Raw genomic sequence first — 20,580 nt, forward strand, 5'->3', positions numbered from 1 at the left:
CAGACTGGTGGAAAGGTTTCATGTTGTTATATTATTTAAGAAATATATACACGTGTATCTTTGAGACTGACAGTATTGTGCATGACTGATATGATATTAATGTAAATTCAAACAAGTGTTAAACACTTTTATATTATTGTTTGATATATTGCCCGCACATACATTCAATTAGAAATACAATACATAATGTCTTTGCTACACAAGTATATACACTGTTCAGCCATAACATTAAAACCACCTGATTAATATTGTGTAGGTCCCTAGTGTGCTGTGAAAACAGCTCTGATCTGTTGGAGCAAGTGGGTAGCACTGTCGCCTCACAGCAAGAAGGTCCTGGGTTTGATCCCCAGGTGGGGCAGTCCGGGTCCTTTCTGTGTGGAGTCTGCATGTTCTCCCCGTGCCTGCGTGGGTTTACTCCGGGTGCTCCGGTTTCCTCCCACAGTCCAAAAACATGCAGTCAGGATAATTGGAGACACTGAATTGCCCTATAGGTGAATGGGTGGGTATGTGATGGGCTGGCGCCCCATCCAGGGTGTTACTGTGTGCCTTGTGCCCATTGAAAAGCTGGGATAGGTTTCCTCCCACAGTCCAAAGACATGCAAGTGAGGTAAATTAAAGATACAAGATTGTCCATGACTGTGTTTGATATAACCTTGTGAACTGATTAACCTTGTGTGATAAGTAACTACTGTTACTGTCATGAATGTAACCAAAGTGTAAAACATGACGTTAAAATCCTAATAAACAAACAAACAAACTGTTGGAGCACATACCTCACAAGACCTCTGAAGGTGTCCTGTGGTATCTGGCACCAAAACATTAATGGCAGATACAAGTCATGTCAGTTGCAAGGAGGTAGTCAGACTTGTTTGTCCAGTAACTTCCACATCTTGAAAAATCTGGAGGCCAAGTCAATTTGTACAGTGTGGCAGGGTTGCATTACCCTGCTGAAAGAGACCAATAGATTTACATTTGTGGCATTTAGCCGACGCTCTTATCCAGAGCGGCTTACAGAAGTGCTTCCACAGTAAACACTTTCCTACTCTAGTTTAAGTAGACAACAGTCCAAGGATACAGATCTGCTGAAACTGTTAGACCAAAGGATTTTTTATTTCACATTAAGATGCTATAGAAGTTTAGTAAGTGCATGTTATTGCTCAGCCTAAGTGCTCAGTAAATAGGTCTGTCTTTATTAGTCTTTTAAAGACCGTGAGAGACTCAGATGTATGAACAGATGGGGAAGTTCGGTCCATTAGGGAGTAATGTTGCCATAAAGGGGTGTACTTGGTCTGCAACAATGTTCATAGAGGTGGTTTGTGTCAAAATAACTTCCACATCAATACCAGGACCCAAGGTTTCCCAGCAAAACACTGCCCAGAGCATCACACTAGAGTCTATAGGTATACCTCTTCCGCCTTGCTCTCGTCCCATAGTACATCCTGGTACGCTAGTACGCCTCTTCCCCAAGTAAGTGATGCACACACATCTGGCCATCCACATGATGTAAAAGAAAATGTAATTCATCAGACTAGTCCATCTTCTTCAATTGCTCCTTGGTTCAGTTCTGATGCCTATTTGGCGGTAGACAGGGGTCAGCATGGTCACTCCGGTCTGTGGCTATGTAGACAAAACATAGCAAGCTACGATGTACTGTGTGTTCTGACAGCTTTATATCAAAGCCAGGATAAAATTTGCAATTAATTTTATCATAGCTCTTCTGTGGGATCAGACCAGATGGACTAGCAAAAGCCACAAAACAACATCCAGAAACACTTCACCGAGCTTAAGCTCCTCTGAGATGGATTGATGCAAAGGGTAAATGTTTACAGTAGACCCTTGACTTAAGAATTTAATTGGTTCTGTTCTTAAGTCAAAATGTTCGTTAGTTAAACCTATTTTTCCCATAAGAAATAATGTAAATAGAATTAATCCGTGCCAGACCCCCCAAACCACCCCCTTACCAAACCTCTCCAATGTCTTAGATGTTCTTTTTTGTTATATGTTATTTGTAGTGTATTTTCCCTTAAATCTTAAATAATATAATAGACATTCCTGTAATAAACAATAATAACAATACAGTAGTACTGTACAGTACATAAAAACACACACATCACATTCCAGTGCAGTACATGTGCTGTACCATACACTATAATACATTTCCTTCTTTTTTTTTATAAAATGTATCTTCCAGAAACAACAATAACTCTCATATTTCTCTATTATTTCCTTCTTTATTTCAGTAGTGTTGTATTTTGTGGGTGTAACTGCACGAAAGAAAGAATACTTTACTGAGCCGAGTTTCTTCTTCTCTCTCTCTCACTGTCTGATACACAGTGACGGTTACTGGCAGGAGTAATGATACAACAACAAATGTAATAGATGTTTTAATTTTTCAACACTACACTCTCTATGCACCTTCTTTGGGGACATTTTAATATTGAATTTTACAAAATATAAAGAAAATACCGGAAAAACACCGTCCGCTGTCCGAATGTTCACTCACTGTATATATATATATATATATATACAGTGTATCACAAAAGTGAGTACACCCCTCACATTTCTGCAAATATTTCATTATATCTTTTCATGGGACAACACTATAGACATGAAACTTGGATATAACTTAGAGTAGTCAGTGTACAACTTGTATAGCAGTGTAGATTTACTGTCTTCTGAAAATAACTCAACACACAGCCATTAATGTCTAAATAGCTGGCAACATAAGTGAGTACACCCCACAGTGAACATGTCCAAATTGTGCCCAAATGTGTCGTTGTCCCTCCCTGGTGTCATGTGTCAAGGTCCCAGGTGTAAATGGGGAGCAGGGCTGTTAAATTTGGTGTTTTGGGTACAATTCTCTCATACTGGCCACTGGATATTCAACATGGCACCTCATGGCAAAGAACTCTCTGAGGATGTGAGAAATAGAATTGTTGCTCTCCACAAAGATGGCCTGGGCTATAAGAAGATTGCTAACACCACGAAACTGAGCTACAGCATGGTGGCCAAGGTCATACAGCGGTTTTCCAGTACAGGTTCCACTCGAAACAGGCTTCGCCAGGGTCGACCAAATAAGTTGAGTCCACGTGTTCGGCGTTATATCCAGAGGTTGGCTTTAAAAAATAGACACATGAGTGCTGCCAACATTGCTGCAGAGGTTGAAGACGTGGGAGGTCAGCCTGTCAGTGCTCAGACCATACGCCGCACACTGCATCAACTCGGTCTGCATGGTCGTCATCCCAGAAGGAAGCTGACGCACAAGAAAGCCCGCAAACAGTTTGCTGAAGACAAGCAGTCCAAGAACATGGATTACTGGAATGCCCTGTGGTCTGACGAGACCAAGATCAACTTGTTTGGCTCAGATGGTGTCCAGCATGTGTGGCGGCGCCCTGGTGAGAAGTACCAAGACAACTGTATCTTGCCTACAGTCAAGCATGGTGGTGGTAGCATCATGGTCTTGGGCTGCATGAGTGTTGCTGGCACTGGGGAGCTGCAGTTCATTGAGGGAAACATGAATTCCAACATGTACTGTGACATTCTGAAACAGAGCATGATCCCCTCCCTTCGAAAACTGGGCCTCATGGCAGTTTTCCAACAGGATAACGACCCCAAACACAACCTCCAAGATGACAACTGCCTTGCTGAGGAAGCTGAAGGTAAAGGTGATGGACTAAACCCAATTGAGCACCTGTGGCGCATCCTCAAGTGGAAGGTGGAGGAGTTCAAGGTGTCTAACATCCACCAGCTCCGTGATGTCATCATGGAGGAGTGGAAGAGGATTCCAGTAGCAACCTGTGCAGCTCTGGTGAATTCCATGCCCAGGAGGGTTAAGGCAGTGCTGGATAATAATGGTGGTCACACAAAATATTGACACTTTAGGCACAATTTGGACATGTTCACTGTGGGGTGTACTCACTTATGTTGCCAGCTATTTAGACATTAATGGCTGTGTGTTGAGTTATTTTCAGAAGACAGTAAATCTACACTGCTATACAAGTTGTACACTGACTACTCTAAGTTATATCCAAGTTTCTTGTCTATAGTGTCGTCCCATGAAAAGATATAATAAAATATTTGCAGAAATGTGAGGGGTGTACTCACTTTTGTGATACACTGTATATATATATATATATATATACAGTGTATCACAAAAGTGAGTACACCCCTCACATTTCTGCAGATATTTAAGTATATCTTTTCATGGGACAACACTGACAAAATGACACTTTGACACAATGAAAAGTAGTCTGTGTGCAGCTTATATAACAGTGTAAATTTATTCTTCCCTCAAAATAACTCAATATACAGCCATTAATGTCTAAACCACCGGCAACAAAAGTGAGTACACCCCTAAGAGACTACACCCCTAAATGTCCAAATTGAGCACTGCTTGTCATTTTCCCTCCAAAATGTCATGTGATTTGTTAGTGTTACTAGGTCTCAGGTGTGCATAGGGAGCAGGTGTGTTCAATTTAGTAGTACAGCTCTCACACTCTCTCATACTGGTCACTGAAAGTTCCAACATGGCACCTCATGGCAAAGAACTCTCTGAGGATCTTAAAAGACGAATTGTTGCGCTACATGAAGATGGCCAAGGCTACAAGAAGATTGCCAACACCCTGAAACTGAGCTGCAGCACAGTGGCCAAGATCATCCAGCGTTTTAAAAGAGCAGGGTCCACTCAGAACAGACCTCGCGTTGGTCGTCCAAAGAAGCTGAGTGCACGTGCTCAGCGTCACATCCAACTGCTGTCTTTGAAAGATAGGCGCAGGAGTGCTGTCAGCATTGCTGCAGAGATTGAAAAGGTGGGGGGTCAGCCTGTCAGTGCTCAGACCATACGCCGCACACTAAATCAAATTGGTCTGCATGGCTGTCACCCCAGAAGGAAGCCTCTTCTGAAGTCTCTACACAAGAAAGCCCGCAAACAGTTTGCTGAAGACATGTCAACAAAGGACATGGATTACTGGAACCATGTCCTATGGTCTGATGAGACCAAGATTAATTTGTTTGGTTCAGATGGTCTCAAGCATGTGTGGCGGCAATCAGGTGAGGAGTACAAAGATAAGTGTGTCATGCCTACAGTCAAGCATGGTGGTGGGAATGCCATGGTCTGGGGCTGCATGAGTGCAGCAGGTGTTGGGGAGTTACATTTCATTGAGGGACACATGAACTCCAATATGTACTGTGAAATACTGAAGCAGAGCATGATCCCCTCCCTCCGGAAACTGGGTCGCAGGGCAGTGTTCCAGCATGATAATGACCCCAAACACACCTCTAAGACGACCACTGCTTTATTGAAGAGGCTGAGGGTAAAGGTGATAGACTGGCCAAGCATGTCTCCAGACCTAAACCCAATAGAACATCTTTGGGGCATCCTCAAGCGGAAGGTGGAGGAGCGCAAAGTCTCGAATATCCGCCAGCTCCGTGATGTCGTCATGGAGGAGTGGAAAAGCATTCCAGTGGCAACCTATGAAGCTCTGGTAAACTCCATGCCCAGGAGAGTTAAGGCAGTTCTGGGAAATAATGGTGGCCACACAAAATATTGACACTTCAGGAACTTTCACTAAGGGGTGTACTCACTTTTGTTGCCGGTGGTTTAGACATTAATGGCTGTATATTGAGTTATTTTGAGGGAAGAATAAATTTACACTGTTATATAAGCTGCACACAGACTACTTTTCATTGTGTCAAAGTGTCATTTTGTCAGTGTTGTCCCATGAAAAGATATACTTAAATATCTGCAGAAATGTGAGGGGTGTACTCACTTTTGTGATACACTGTATATATAGAGAGAGAGAGAGAGACGGTCGGAGTCAACTTGTTTGTGACGTCACGTGTTACGCAAATTTCGGTTTGTAATCCGAAATTTGTTCGTACGTTAAGTTAAAAAAGATCATTCATAACCCGAAATGTTCGTATGGTAAACCATTCGTAACTCAAGGGTCTACTGTACTGTGTTCTGAACCACCTTGTTTCCTCAAAAGCCAGGATGTCATGCTATAGGGGTGTGTGAGTGCCAGTGGCATGGGTAACTTGCACACCTTTGAAATCACCCTTAATGCTAAGCTTTTCTGGAACTGGAATTGTAACATTCCTACAACTCTTTGACCTGCCTCTTCTACCTCATCCTACCTGGCCTGCCTGGCCTGCCTGTCTAATAAACTTATCTTATCCATCCTTGTAACCTCCATTTAGAATTGCAGCATCTTCATCTCTGCCGCCTGTTCAGCTCCCTCTCCTGTTTTTTTGTCATTGCCACTGCCTCCAAGACATAATTAATACAAATTTCTAATATTTAAATAGAAGTAATAATTCACGTATAGAGGCTTTATGTAAGAATACTACATTTATACTGGTTTGTTCGTACTTGAGTAAAAGCCGTACAGTACTACAATGCCTCACAAACTTTCTTAACCGCTTATCCGATTAGGGTCGCGGAAGGGGGTGCTGGAGCCTATCCCAGCTTTTCAATGGGCACAAGGCACACAGTAACACCCTGGATGGGGCGCCAGCCCATCACATACACACCCATTCACCTATAGGGCAATTCAGTGTCTCCAATTATCCTGACTGCATGTTTTTGGACTGTGGGAGGAAACCGAAGCTCCCAAAGAAAACCCATGCAGAGACAGGGAGAACATGCAAACTGCACAGAAAGGACCCAGGACCTTCTTGCTGTGAGGTGACAGTGCTACCCACCAAGCCACCGTGCTGCCCACTAAAATGCCTATGGTTTTAAAATGAGATGTCCAACAAGCTCATGGTCGGATCTTTACATACAGTGTATCACAAAAGTGAGTACACCCCTCACATTTCTGCAAATATTTTATTATATCTTTTCATGGGACAACACTATAGACATGAAACTTGGATATAACTTAGAGTAGTCAGTGTACAGCTTGTATAGCAGTGTAGATTTACTGTCTTCTGAAAATAACTCAACACACAGCCATTAATGTCTAAATAGCTGGCAACATAAGTGAGTACACCCCACAGTGAACATGTCCAAATTGTGCCCAAATGTGTCGTTGTCCCTCCCTGGTGTCATGTGTCAAGGTCCCAGGTGTAAATGGGGAGCAGGGCTGTTAAATTTGGTGTTTTGGGTACAATTCTCTCATACTGGCCACTGGATATTCAACATGGCACCTCATGGCAAAGAACTGTCTGAGGATGTGAGAAATAGAATTGTTGCTCTCCACAAAGATGGCCTGGGCTATAAGAAGATTGCTAACACCCTGAAACTGAGCTACAGCATGGTGGCCAAGGTCATACAGCGGTTTTCCAGGACAGGTTCCACTCGGAACAGGCTTCGCCAGGGTCGACCAAAGAAGTTGAGTCCACGTGTTCGGCGTTATATCCAGAGGTTGGCTTTAAAAAATAGACACATGAGTGCTGCCAGCATTGCTGCAGAGGTTGAAGACGTGGGAGGTCAGCCTGTCAGTGCTCAGACCATACGCCGCACACTGCATCAACTCGGTCTGCATGGTCGTCATCCCAGAAGGAAGCTGACGCACAAGAAAGCCAGCAAACAGTTTGCTGAAGACAAGCAGTCCAAGAACATGGATTACTGGAATGCCCTGTGGTCTGACGAGACCAAGATAAACTTGTTTGGCTCAGATGGTGTCCAGCATGTGTGGCGGCGCCATGGTGAGAAGTACCAAGACAACTGTATCTTGCCTACAGTCAAGCATGGTGGTGGTAGCATCATGGTCTTGGGCTGCATGAGTGTTGCTGGCACTGGGGAGCTGCAGTTCATTGAGGGAAACACTGTACATGTGCATAATGCATATACCAATAATTTATTTACATGATTGTTTACTTTAGGCAAGCTGTAGCCTAATGGTTAAGGTACTGGACTAGTAATCAGAAGGTCGCTGGTTCAAGCCTCACAGCTGCCAGGTTGCTGCTGTTGGGCCCTTGAGCAAGGCCCTTAACCCTCAATTGCTCAGACTGTATACTGTAACTGTACTGTAAGTCGCTTTGGATAAAGGTGTCTGCTAAATGCCGAAAATGTAAATGTAAATGTTTAGGCTATTGAGTCCTGTGATAAACCAACATGGGCTGTTTGGGATTTATTTTGTTATGATTATATAAAAATACCCTTTAACACCATATGACTATCACCCTACTGTAGTACTATCTCAATGTATACTTTATGCAAGTAGCTTGATGAGGACACGATTATCTCGCCCTTGCCACAGCATCTCCCCTTCAAAGTGCACTAAACCCTGCTTCCGTGCACGCAGAAGCACTCCCACCAGCTTGTTCGAGATGGAGATGTAATGTTCAAACAACGTGCCGAACTCCACCTGTGTGGTCCCGTCTCCTTGCCTGTGTCCGATAGCTGAAATAATCTGACACAGTTCTGTCACTTCTTTATGGATATGGGAGTGAGCCTCCTTTCCCCTGCGCTCAGTCTCGGAGCCTTCCAGAGGTCGGCCGTATTCTTCCTGACCCTGCTTGGGATGAGGGAGCAGCACATCATGGTCACTAAAGGGATTGTGTTTCTGATATTCCCTGTGATCATCTGACCATTTCTCCCAGTTCTGTTTCAGGCATTTCACTGAACTTGTTTCATCACAGGTCTCAGATGTGCTGTCTGTCTCCATAGTTTCTCACTCTGTGGTGCACGTTACAGCATTTGTGCTAAGGTGACACAGCAGGTGAGTTACTCTTCACTGATCATGTTCTACAGGAGGCCAGAGTAACCCAAGTACAGTCCACCTGTAAATAATTTATTAGACATATAAACAAGGTTAACCTGATGTGATCAGTTCTTCTAATCATTCTTAAATAAAGCTGCATGTTGAGAGCTGGGAATATACAGGGGTTGGACAAAATAACTGAAACACCTGGTTTTAGACCACAATAATTTATTAGTATGGTGTAGGGCCTCCTTTTGCGGCCAATACAGCGTCAATTCGTCTTGGAAATGACATATACAAGTCCTGCACAGTGGTCAGAGGGATTTTAAGCCATTCTTCTTGCAGGATAGTGGCCAGGTCACTACGTGATGCTGGTGGAGGAAAACGTTTCCTGACTCGCTTCTCCAAAACACCCCAAAGTGGCTCAATAATATTTAGATCTGGTGACTGTGCAGGCCATGGGAGATGTTCAACTTCACTTTCATGTTCATCAAACCAATCTTTCACCAGTCTTGCTGTGTGTAGTGGTGCATTGTCATCCTGATACACGGCACCGCCATTGGATGCACATGGTCCTCCAGAATGGTTCGGTAGTCCTTGGCAGTGACGCGCCCATCTAGCACAAGTATTGGGCCAAGGGAATGCCATGATATGGCAGCCCAAACCATCACTGATCCACCCCCATGCTTCACTCTGGGCATGCAACAGTCTGGGTGGTACGCTTCTTTGGGGCTTCTCCACACCGTAACTCTCCCGGATGTGGGGAAAACAGTAAAGGTGGACTCATCAGAGAACAATACATGTTTCACATTGTCCACAGCCCAAGATTTGCGCTCCTTGCACCATTGAAACCGACGTTTGGCATTGGCACGAGTGACCAAAGGTTTGGCTATAGCAGCCCGGCCGTGTATATCGACCCTGTGGAGCTGCCGACGGACAGTTCTGGTGGAAACAGGAGAGTTGAGGTGCACATTTAATTCTGCCGTGATTTGGGCAGCCGTGGTTTTATGTTTTTTGGATACAATCCGGGTTAGCACCCGAACATCCCTTTCAGACAGCTTCCTCTTGCGTCCACAGTTAATCCTGTTGGATGTGGTTTGTCCTTCTTGGTGGTATGCTGACATTACCCTGGATACCGTGGCTCTTGATACATCACAAAGACTTGCTGTCTTGGTCACAGATGCGCCAGCAAGACGTGCACCAACAATTTGTCCTCTTTTGAACTCTGGTATGTCACCCGTAATGTTGTGTGCATTGCAATATTTTGAGCAAAACTGTGCTCTTACCCTGCTAATTGAACCTTCACACTCTGCTCTTACTGGTGCAATGTGCAATTAATGAAGATTGGCCACCAGACTGGTCCAATTTAGCCATGAAACCTCCCACACTAAAATGACAGGTGTTTCAGTTATTTTGTCCAACCCCTGTATATAGTGGTTCATGTTCATCCTATTCAGGGTTGTGATGGGTGAAAGGTAAGAAATACCCCTGCTCATGCACATGCTCATATTAACACCTAGGGCAATTGTAGTATCTGTAATAAACCTGACTACAAACCTGAGCTCCTGAAAGAAAACCCACACAGACACAAGGAGAACATGCAAACTCCACACTGAAAGTACAAGGACTGCTCCACCTGAGAATCGAACCCAGTATATACACTGATCAGCCATAACATTAAAACCACCTCCTTGTTTCTACACTCACTGTCCATTTTATCAGCTCCACTTACCATATAGAAGCACTTTGTAGTTCTACAATTACTGACTGTAGTCCATCTGTTTCTCTGCATGCTTTGTTAGCCCCCTTTCATGCTATTCTTCAATGGTCAGGACCCCCACAGGACCACTACAGAGCAGGTATTATTTGGGTGTTGGATCATTCTCAGCACTGCAGTGACACTGACATGGTGGTGGTGTGTTAGTGTGTGTTGTGCTGGTATGAGTGGATCAGACACAGCAGCGCTGCTGGAGTTTTTAAACACCTCACTGTCACTGCTGGAGTGTGAAAAGTCCACCAACCAAAAATATCCAGCCAACAGCGCCCCATGGGCAGCGTCCTGTGACCACTGATGAAGGTCTAGAAGATGACCAACTCAAACAGCAGCAATAGATGAGCGATCGTCTCTGACTTTACATCTACAAGGTGGACTAACTAGGTAGGAGTGGACAGTGAGTGGACCTGGTATTTAAAAACTCCAGCAGCGCTGCTGTCTTATCCACTCATACACCACCACCATGTCATTGTCACTGCAGTGCTGAGAATGATCCACCACCTAAATAATACCTGCTCTGTGGTGGTCATGTGGGGGTCCTGATCATTGAACAGCATGAAAGCAGGATGAAACAGTATGTAGAGAAACAGGTGGACTACAGTCAGTAATTGTAGAACTACAAAGTGCTTCTATATGGTAAATGGAGCTGATAAAGTGGACAGTAAGTGTAGAAATATAGTAGTGGAGTATAAACAGTCTTAACAAAGTCCTGCTGCCACAGACACAGCAACATGGGTCCTGGGAACCTGGGTTCCATCCTTGCCTTTTTACTGTCTGTGAAAAGTTTGGCATGTTTTCCATCTGTTTGTGCGAGAATCATATTCCTTTGTTGAGTTGAGCTGTGAGGAATATGATTGCATGTTTTCTGTTCTTATGGCAACCTGCATTTTTTATCCCAATATGGCAACAAATACCATCACCAACTTTATAACTGGGTTTTAGAAAGTTATGTTTTTATTAAGTACGCGGAATATACTTTCTAGACATTTGAGCATTTTATTACCCAACATATTTAAACTATAATTAGAAAGCTAAAGGAAGAACGACCAACCGAACTAGGCTGTGTCATATGTGCTTGACAAATGTAAAACAAAGTATCAGAATAGTATCAGAAGTAAACTTACCGTTTTGCTTGGTACAGTGTATCAGATTCTTTACACCAGTCTTCTACAGATACTGATCGGTTCGTTCAAGAACCAGTGAAAGAACGTTATCCACACAAGCATTTCTTTGAATCAGATGAATCGGCTAAGCGATTCGATTCCAAAACGACTCTTCATAACATGCTGGTCTATCACTCACATATGTAAAGCTTATAATTGACAAAACAACATCATTTTATCTTATGCACTGACAATTTACATTACTGGTTTGTCATTAACACATTTAAGAAGGCTGCAGCTATGAACTGAACATGTGGGACCAAAACTATCATCTAAAATTTGCCATTTTATTTATTTATTTATTTATTTATTACACTGGTACCTCACCACTGCAAATTATGTGCAATATTTCTTACTTAATGTGTATATATTTTTTACTTTACTTAACGTCTGTCTACAATGTCTGTGCAATATATATATATATATATATATATATATATATATATATATATTTATTTATTTATTTATTTTTTACTTAAGGTATATATTTTTTAAAAACTTGTCTTGTATATGCTCTTTTTTTCATATTCTGCACATTGGAGCTTGAGAAACGCAATCTCGTTCAGCTGTGCACTCCTAGCTGTATAGTCTGAATGACAATAAAGTTCACTTTGACTTTTGACTTTTGACTTTGACATATCAACAACTGATGGGAACGTTCTAACATTATGCGAAGCTAGTGAGTGGAATATGTAAATTTCTAATTTTGGGAGACGTGTCTAAATGTAACAAATGTAAAAATATTCATAATCATAAAAGGTGACTACATGTATTTTACTCTTTGAACAGCCGTTTGATTCATAGGTGCAAGAAGTCCCCCGAGATTCTCCACAGCCCCGGCAGTGCCAAAGTTTTATATTTCCATTTGAGAATGGAAATATAAAGCTAATACAATGGATAAAGAACACTTTACACAAATATGAGCCTGAAACTCCATGTTATCAGGCTGGACCCAGAGCAAAAGAGAGCTATTGTGTTCCAAATACCATTCTATATACCAGGTAGTGTGGAACATTCTGTTTCAACCTGGCAAGGCTACTGTTTTGAGAATATTGTGTGTTGCATCTTCATTCCAGACTTTGCTGCACTGTTTACAGAGGCTTGGATGACACATTAAAAGCCAGACCTACCTGTAATGCAACTGCACCATGAACATTCTGCACAAATTGGATATAAAATCCCTGTGAAAGCAGTAATGGGTTGATTATTAGGCATCTGTAACAGCAGCAAGGTTAAAGGTTATAGTTTTGTTTATTACATTGTGTTTGTGTGTGTGTGTGGTTGGCATCTCTCCTACTTAAAACATCTTTCAGTGGACTGACATTTACATTTTCAGCATTTAGTAGACGCTTTTAATCCAAAGCGACTTACAGTACTGTGACAGTATATTGTCTGAGCAATTGAGGGTTAAGGGCCTTGCTCAAGGGCCCATTAGTGGCAACCTGGCAGTGGTGGGACTTGAACCAGCAACCTTTTGTCCAGTATCTTAACCACTTGCAATAACAAAGATAGCTAAATTTTTGACAGGAATTAGCAATGTCTAGTTTATGTTCAAATCAAATATTAAAATAAGGACAATGCAACCTAAACGATGTTGAGTATGTCAGAAACTGCTTAGTTGCCAAGCCCCCCCACCCCCTCATTTCCCCCCAAAAAATAAAAGCAAGGTCTGAGTTTGATTCCCTGGCCAGGGTCCTTTCAGTGGCGGTTCTAGACCATGTGAGGTGGGGGGGCCTGAGGCTATATTAGAGGGGCCAATTAATTTCTGCCCAAATGTGCATTGTGGGCATTAAGAGGATTCAACATTTTATTTATGCAGTTCTCAGTTCTAAAAACCCCTTAAGACGGTCCAACTGGAAAATGTGGGTTACTTTGGTGTGCAGCTTTGTCGCCGTGTGTTCGCAAGAGTGAGGTGGGCCGTAGGGGAGGCAAAGCTGGTTGTCACAGGGGCACTGGCCACCACTCTGTCCTTTCTGTGTGGAGTTTGCATGTTCCTCCTGTGTCTATGTGGATTTCCCCCAGGTGGGATGTTTCCTGCATTTAGTCTAATTAATCAGACCCACTGCAATCCTGACCTTGAATAAAAGAATGATTGAATAAATGAACTAGTCCATCTCAGGGTGAATCCTATTAAAATATTTGGGTCAGTAAGAGGAACGACCTGAACATTAATGATATAAACATAATGATAATAAGAACAAAAAGGTAATTCCTGATTGAGGTTACAGTCACTATGCGATGCGGTTGGAACGGTAAGGACGTGTGAGTCGGTTCCCAATTAAAGAACCGACTTGCCACAGACGACACATCTCTAGTACACTATCGCGAATCAACCGAATTTCTAACAACAAATATATTACATGTTATATATTTTACAAACATATTCATTGTATGGTAAACATTTTGAATTTTGGAAAAAACAAAAAAACAAAAAAAACACTAAAACATAAATATCAAGTAGTACGGCACAGTGGGAACGGTGTTTCTGAAGCTGGGAAACCTACCCGGATAGTTTTATTTGCTACAGTGAACATGGCGCTGTACTGTGGGAAAACATGCCGACAGTATTTATTACATTTAGCACATGATAATGTAGACTTTAGATTAGCGGTATGATAAATCTAAACTCGAACATATATCACAATATTAATGCTGTAACATAACACCGTTTTTTTTATAAAATAATTACGGCTTGAGATTTATTGTTAGTAGCTTGCATGTGTTTGGTTGTTATTTAAATACTTAGTTTCAAAACCCATTCTTCAAAACATAAATATAATTCTTCAATATAATTATAATCGTTATAAATGTCTTTGTCTTCGCAGGAGATTAAATCGTTGCTGTCTCTTCTGGGTCGACAGTGTGTTCCATCAGAAGCCTTTAATGAAAGGGTAAAAACAACATGCAACCTGTAAACAATGTAAAATGAATATTTACATCAGAACTAATCATAATATACAGACAACAAATTATATGAAAATAAGTTAGATGGCAAAATGATTTATATGCTGAGTGGCGTTTTCTAAAATCATATATATAAATTACATTTCACAATGTTTTAATAAAGTTTTAAAACACTAGTTTATTTATCTAGTTTAACTAGTTTATAACACAGGTTTATTTATCATTTATACGAATGTCAGCAGAAAGAATAAAGTGTATATTAAAGTGTGTGTTCTGAGGCATGTCCCGTCCTCATGGAATATGACTACTGGCAAAAATGGCCTTAGCATATTTACATTTTCTAAGTAGTAATTGATTATTTCTACATTCACTGTCCATTTTATCAGCTCCACTTACCATATAGAAGCACTTTGTAGTCTACAATTACTGACTGTAGTCCATGTGTTTTTTTGCATACATTTTTAGCCTGTTTTCACCCTGTTCTTCAATGCTCAGGACCCCCACAGTACCACAGAACAGGTATTACTTAGGTGGTGGATCATTCTCAGCACTGCAGTGACACCGACATGGTGGTGGTGTGTTAGTGTGCGTTGTGCTGGTATGAGTGGATCAGACACAGTAGCGTTGCTGGAGTTTTTAAATACTGTGTCCACTCACTGTCCACTCTATTAGACACTCTTACCTAGTTGGTCCACCTTGTAGATGTAAAGTCAGAGACGATCGCTCATCTATTGCTGCTGTTTGAGTTGATCATCTTCTAGACCTTCATCAGTGGTCACAAGACGCTGGCTGGATATATTTTTGGTTGGTGGACTATTCTCAGTCCAGCAGTGACAGTGAGGTGTTTAAAAACTCCATCAGCATTGCTGTGTCTGATCCACTCATACCAGCACAACACACACTAACACACCACCGTCATGTCAGTGTCACTGCAGTGCTGAGAATGATCCACCACCCAAATAGTACCTGCTCTGTGGGGGTCCTGACCATTAAAGAACAGGGTGAAAGCAGGCTAAAAAAAGCATGCAGAGAAACAGATGGACTACAGTCTATCTGCTTCTATATGATAAGTGGAGCTGATAAAACGGACAGTGAGTGTAGAAACAAGGAGGTGGTCATAATGTTATGCCTTATCGGTGTAAACCAAATTGTGTGAGGAAAATGACATTAGATGCATCCACAATAATGTTCTGCACTGGTTTGAGTTACTGTGTCATTAACACATCATCATATGTGTTTGGTTTTCAGCCATTATCTCTGGTGTAGACTGGAAAACTTCTCATAGATCTTAAAATGATAGACAGTGCATCAGTCATTTTCAAAGGGTAATTGATAATACAATTTAAGGCTCACCGCTGTAAAATTAGCAGACTGTCAGTATCTTTGTTATCTGTCAATCTCAGGTTATGATTTGGCAACCCTCATAATCATACAGGAAATTAAATGCATTACTGTTTTATCTGTATTTAATGCTGTATTCACCTTAGCTGTTTTCTTATGGCTTTTCTGCTGAATCAGTATGTGTGATTTGTTTTGTTCCTCCAGTCACCATTTTGGCGCCTGCATGGCCTGTCCGAGGATGATGTCAGGAAAGTTATGGCAAGAACAGTTTGTGCCAAGTAGGTAAAACTAATATTCATCAGAAATAAATAAAATCTGTGATTAGTTTCATATCTTAAAACTGACAAAAAGCTACTATATACTGTGGTATCTGAGAGTAAGTACAATTTTTTTTTATCACTCAGCAAGCTTTTTTTGTGCTGCAACTGCTTGCTTTAAATTCCACTAAAGATTTTCTATGCTGTGTGTCATAAGTACCACTGTGCCATTAGAATAAAAACCTATCTTTATTTTGTAACATATTTTATACTCAGTTGATGCTTTTTTCTTATTTAATATATAAATCATAGGTCTGCCTTTGAGCTGTGGGGTCATGGAAGAACAGTGGCAGAGCTGAAGACGTCACTACTGCAGTACCCTGTTGAAAACATGGTGTGTCTCCAATAATTAAATAATACATTTAACCAAGTATTGTTTTATGTACAATTCTTATATCTCTGTACATTTTTATGGACAGACTCCCTTCCTACAACAAGAATCAACATACAAGATTAATGTCTACACCTTCAACAAGACGTTACTGTTTAAAGACAGAATCGAGAAGATTGATGTGAGTACGCTCTTATTTTCACTTTATAAATTAGGGTAATATTAACCAGGCTTTTAATACTAACAGGACTAAATACTCCCATGTACCTCATTTAGATTATTCAGATTTTTCCTCCCAATCTAGTCGTATCCAATTACCCGATTGTATTTTGCTCCCCCCCCTTCCCCGGCTTGTGTGCAGTGGTTGACTACATTGAATTCATATGTGGATCAGCATTGTGTATGGAGAGCCACACCCTGATCAACGGATTATTCATCGACTCTGTGCAGGCGCCATTAACCAGCCAGCAGAGGTCATAATGGCATCAGTTATTAGTTATGAGGTCCCGTCCGGCTCCCTCTTTAAAGAACAGCCATTAATTGTTCATGTAGGCGCCCAGCCTGCCAGATGGAACTGACAAGTTCGAAATGTCAGCTCTAATGTGCTTGTGTGTTTTACTGCAGTGCCACCTGAGCACTGTCAAGTTTGTTTTAATGTAGAGTGACCCCTATGTTCCCTCACAGGCACTGAACTTCCTGCCATTTCAAGGAAAAGTCAGTCTCAAGGATCCTGATCACATTTTCTGCTTGTTGGAAGATTATGGACTGGATCCTAATAACATTCCGGACGAGCCATTATCCATGTATTTTGGGAGATGGGTGAGTGTGCATTTTGTTTAGGATTATTTCTGGGATTGAACTCTTATTGATTAAATTTTTTGTAAACTTTATAAAGTAGTATGTCATAACTAATAGCAAACATGATATAACTTAGATGGCTGGCACGGTGGCTCAGTGGGTAGCACTGGCGTCTCACAGCAGGAAGATCCTGGGTTCGATTCCCAGGTGGAGCGGTCCAGGTCTTTTTTGTGTGGAGTTTGCATGTTCTCCCAGTGTCTGCTGGTTTCCTCCAGGAGCTCCGGTTTTCTCCCACAAGACACACAGTCAGGTTAATTGGAGATACAAAATTGTCCATGACTGTGTTTGACATTAAACTTGTGAACTGATGAATCTTGTGTAACCAGTAACTATCTGTTCTTTCATCAATGTAACCAAAGTGTAAAACATGACGTTAAAATCCTAATAAACTGGTTTGTTTAGCCCGATTCATTGTATTGTTGTAAAAGTGTTTTATTAAGCATCTGTTTTATAAAGGTCATCAACTACTGGTAACCTGAGGGTAACATTTCTCCCTATTCAATAAATAAGTTAAATAAGCAACATAGTAATTTGTACATGACTTGATATTGATTTGACGTGATTGAATTGCAGCTTGTTTTCAGAACATAAGCCACTGTTATTTAACCATTATTCTTTCTGTCAGATTGCAGATGGACAGAGGGAACTGATCCGCTCTCACAGTGTAAAGAAGAGACATTTCATCGGAAACACCAGCATGGATGCAGGCCTGTCATTCATAATGGCTAACCATGCCAAAGTAAAGTCTCATGATCTGGTCTATGATCCTTTTGTTGGAACAGGTGAGAAAAACATGCAGTAGCTAAATCTTTCATCACAGTCTAGGTGTACCCTCTTTTAAACTGATCCATAAGACGTTTTTTTTTATTAAATTGTTAGTTTTATTTAATTAACATAAGAAATATTTCCAATGTTTTCACTGAACAACTAAATAGTATTTTGTATATTTATACCTTTAACAAATTCAAAAACAGTTTGGAATGAGGCATGTTTACCACTGTTACTTTGTCTATTATTTACATTTACTTACATTTTTTCATTATTTGGGAACTGAGTGGATTTTGCTTGATGCTAGACTTGAAGTTTGGTTGCCATTGTCCGATTCTCCTTGTCATTATGCACCACACATTTTCAATTGGAGACAGATCTGGACTGCAGACAGGCCAGTCAAGTGTACACACTATGTGTCTATGAAGCCACATTGTTGTAGTGTGTAGAAAATGAGGTCTGACATTGTCTAGCTGAAATAACCATGGACCTCCCAGGAAAAGACTGGGATGGCAGCATGTCTGTAAAAATGCAATATACACTGATCAGCCATAACATTAAACCGCCTCCTTGTTTCTACACTTACTGTCCATTTTATCAGCTCCACTTACCATATAGAAGCACTTTGTAGTTCTACAATTACTGACTGTAGTCCATCTGTTTCTCTATGGACAGTGAGTGTAGAAACAAGGAGGTGGTTTTAATGTTATGGTTGATCAGTGTATATACATATATATCTCCTCATCAATAGTACATTGACACCTATACCTGCATATATGTGCCAGTGTTGTCCACATGAAATCATAGTTATGTAAACAATTGGTTAATATTAACAAAATCTTTTATCCTTCCAGTCGAGTCGTATCCAATTACATGATTTGTATTTCCGTCTCTACTGCTGACCGAACATGGCAGTAACTTGCATGCTTGGTTCCCAAAAGTGGTGGAACCGTGGCCGGTTCTCTAAAAAAAACACCAAGGTTTGAGTTCTTTTGGTGGAAAAGCGCTAAGAGAGTAACACACTGAATCTCTATTATCCCCAGTCTCATTGTGCAGGCAGCATTGACCAGCCAGCAGAGGTCGTAATTGCAGCAGTTTTGAGCCTCCCTACAGCCTTCCTCTCTCAGACTACCCAATAGTTGTCAGTGTAGGCGCCCGACTGGCTTTTAGTAAAGCTGAGATTCAAACCTGTGAGCTCGAGATGTCAGCCCTGGTGGGTTAGTGTGTAAACATAGTGGAATTAATTGGATTATATGGTTAAAGAGAGTGTTTGGAAATTTTTTGCTGTTTAATCAATTGGTGGGATTTTAATGCTCTAAAGGGGTCTTTACTAACCACCAATCTAGCAGCATTTCTAAACATTTACAATTACTGTTACAATTATTATTATTAGGGATGCATCAATACCATTTTTTCCCAACCGAGTACGAGTACAAGTACATGTATTTTTGTACTTGCTGATACCGATACGGATACCAATACCTATTTAGAATACCGTTTTTTTTTTTTAAACAAAAACACACGTGAGAAGTGACGAGAAGTTTAATGATACCACGTCCAAAAATGCACATCAACAAGTAGCGAGTGATCAAAGTGTTTGTGCGCTGATGTGATGAAATCAAGGAGGAAAAATAAATGAATCTGAGTGGATTTGGCAACACGAATAGCATGGATTGTTCTGTAGTGAGTTGGAGGCAGGGCTGGACTGGGAACAAAATTCAGCCCTGGACTTTTTTCTTGACCAGCCCACTACAAGCACATCGTGCCAACATATCACCCCCTAATCAAATGTTAGATGATTGATATTAATAGTTTTCATCTATCTTACCACTAAAGTTAATAACTCACTATAATAAAAAGTAAAATAATAAAAAAATAACTACAAACAAATATATATATTTCCAACACTTTCCTTTGGGATTAATAGTTCTATCCATCTATCACACATACAATTTACAATTTCTTAAATGGTTCTATTGGATTTCCCCATCCTGTCTCATTAAACCGCAAGAAATAAAATTAAACCTTTCTTTCATTAAACCTTTAACACTGGTAAATATGCTTTTTTCGCACTTTTATTCACACGTGATTCACGTTTGTTCCAAATTAGTGCATTGCTCCGATGAGCAAAGAAATAAATACTTTATATGTTGACAAGGGAAATTAACCATGTGAGCTATGCACATAATCACTCTAAAAATGTCCTGAACAGCTGCATTTTCCTTTCTGTATTATAGAGGACAAGATAGTGTTTACTTTTTCTGAATAGCAGAGACTAATGGTACCATCTCAAATTATATCCACCGCCCTATGTAGTGCACTATGTTGGACATGACATCATAGAGCTTTTACAAAAATCGTCCTTAAAACGGCTGGTTTAAAGCCCCTGATATCCAACAGTAGCTTAGATAACTACTTATTAATCATTCAGCGACTGTTAAAAGAAATGTTTTGTACTGTTAGGAAGTACCCTAAG

At 41.0% G+C, this 20,580-nt stretch overlaps 2 protein-coding genes across 2 annotated transcripts in view; one reads left to right on the forward strand and one right to left on the reverse strand.

The window, feature by feature from the left end:
* Positions 1 to 8,145: 8,145 nt before the first annotated feature.
* si:dkey-29b11.3 (actin-binding Rho-activating protein-like) lies at positions 8,146 to 8,612 on the reverse strand. The gene has a single exon (XM_062992312.1). It carries the CDS (start codon positions 8,610 to 8,612, stop codon positions 8,157 to 8,159), a length of 456 nt encoding a protein of 151 aa, XP_062848382.1. The 3' UTR covers positions 8,146 to 8,156.
* Positions 8,613 to 14,433: 5,821 nt separating this feature from the next.
* The window catches only part of trmt11 (tRNA methyltransferase 11 homolog), a 35,553-nt gene continuing 29,406 nt past the window's right edge, over positions 14,434 to 20,580 (forward strand). The window contains exons 1-6 of the mRNA XM_062992127.1: positions 14,434 to 14,476; positions 16,035 to 16,108; positions 16,400 to 16,481; positions 16,567 to 16,659; positions 17,163 to 17,297; positions 17,962 to 18,118. Of these exons, the coding sequence (XP_062848197.1) occupies positions 16,086 to 16,108; positions 16,400 to 16,481; positions 16,567 to 16,659; positions 17,163 to 17,297; positions 17,962 to 18,118 (490 nt within the window). The 5' untranslated portion in view covers positions 14,434 to 14,476; positions 16,035 to 16,085. The remainder of the gene's footprint in view (positions 14,477 to 16,034; positions 16,109 to 16,399; positions 16,482 to 16,566; positions 16,660 to 17,162; positions 17,298 to 17,961; positions 18,119 to 20,580) is intronic.

The sequence above is a fragment of the Trichomycterus rosablanca genome, chromosome 3 (assembly GCF_030014385.1).
Source record: "Trichomycterus rosablanca isolate fTriRos1 chromosome 3, fTriRos1.hap1, whole genome shotgun sequence".
NCBI lineage: Eukaryota > Metazoa > Chordata > Actinopteri > Siluriformes > Trichomycteridae > Trichomycterus > Trichomycterus rosablanca.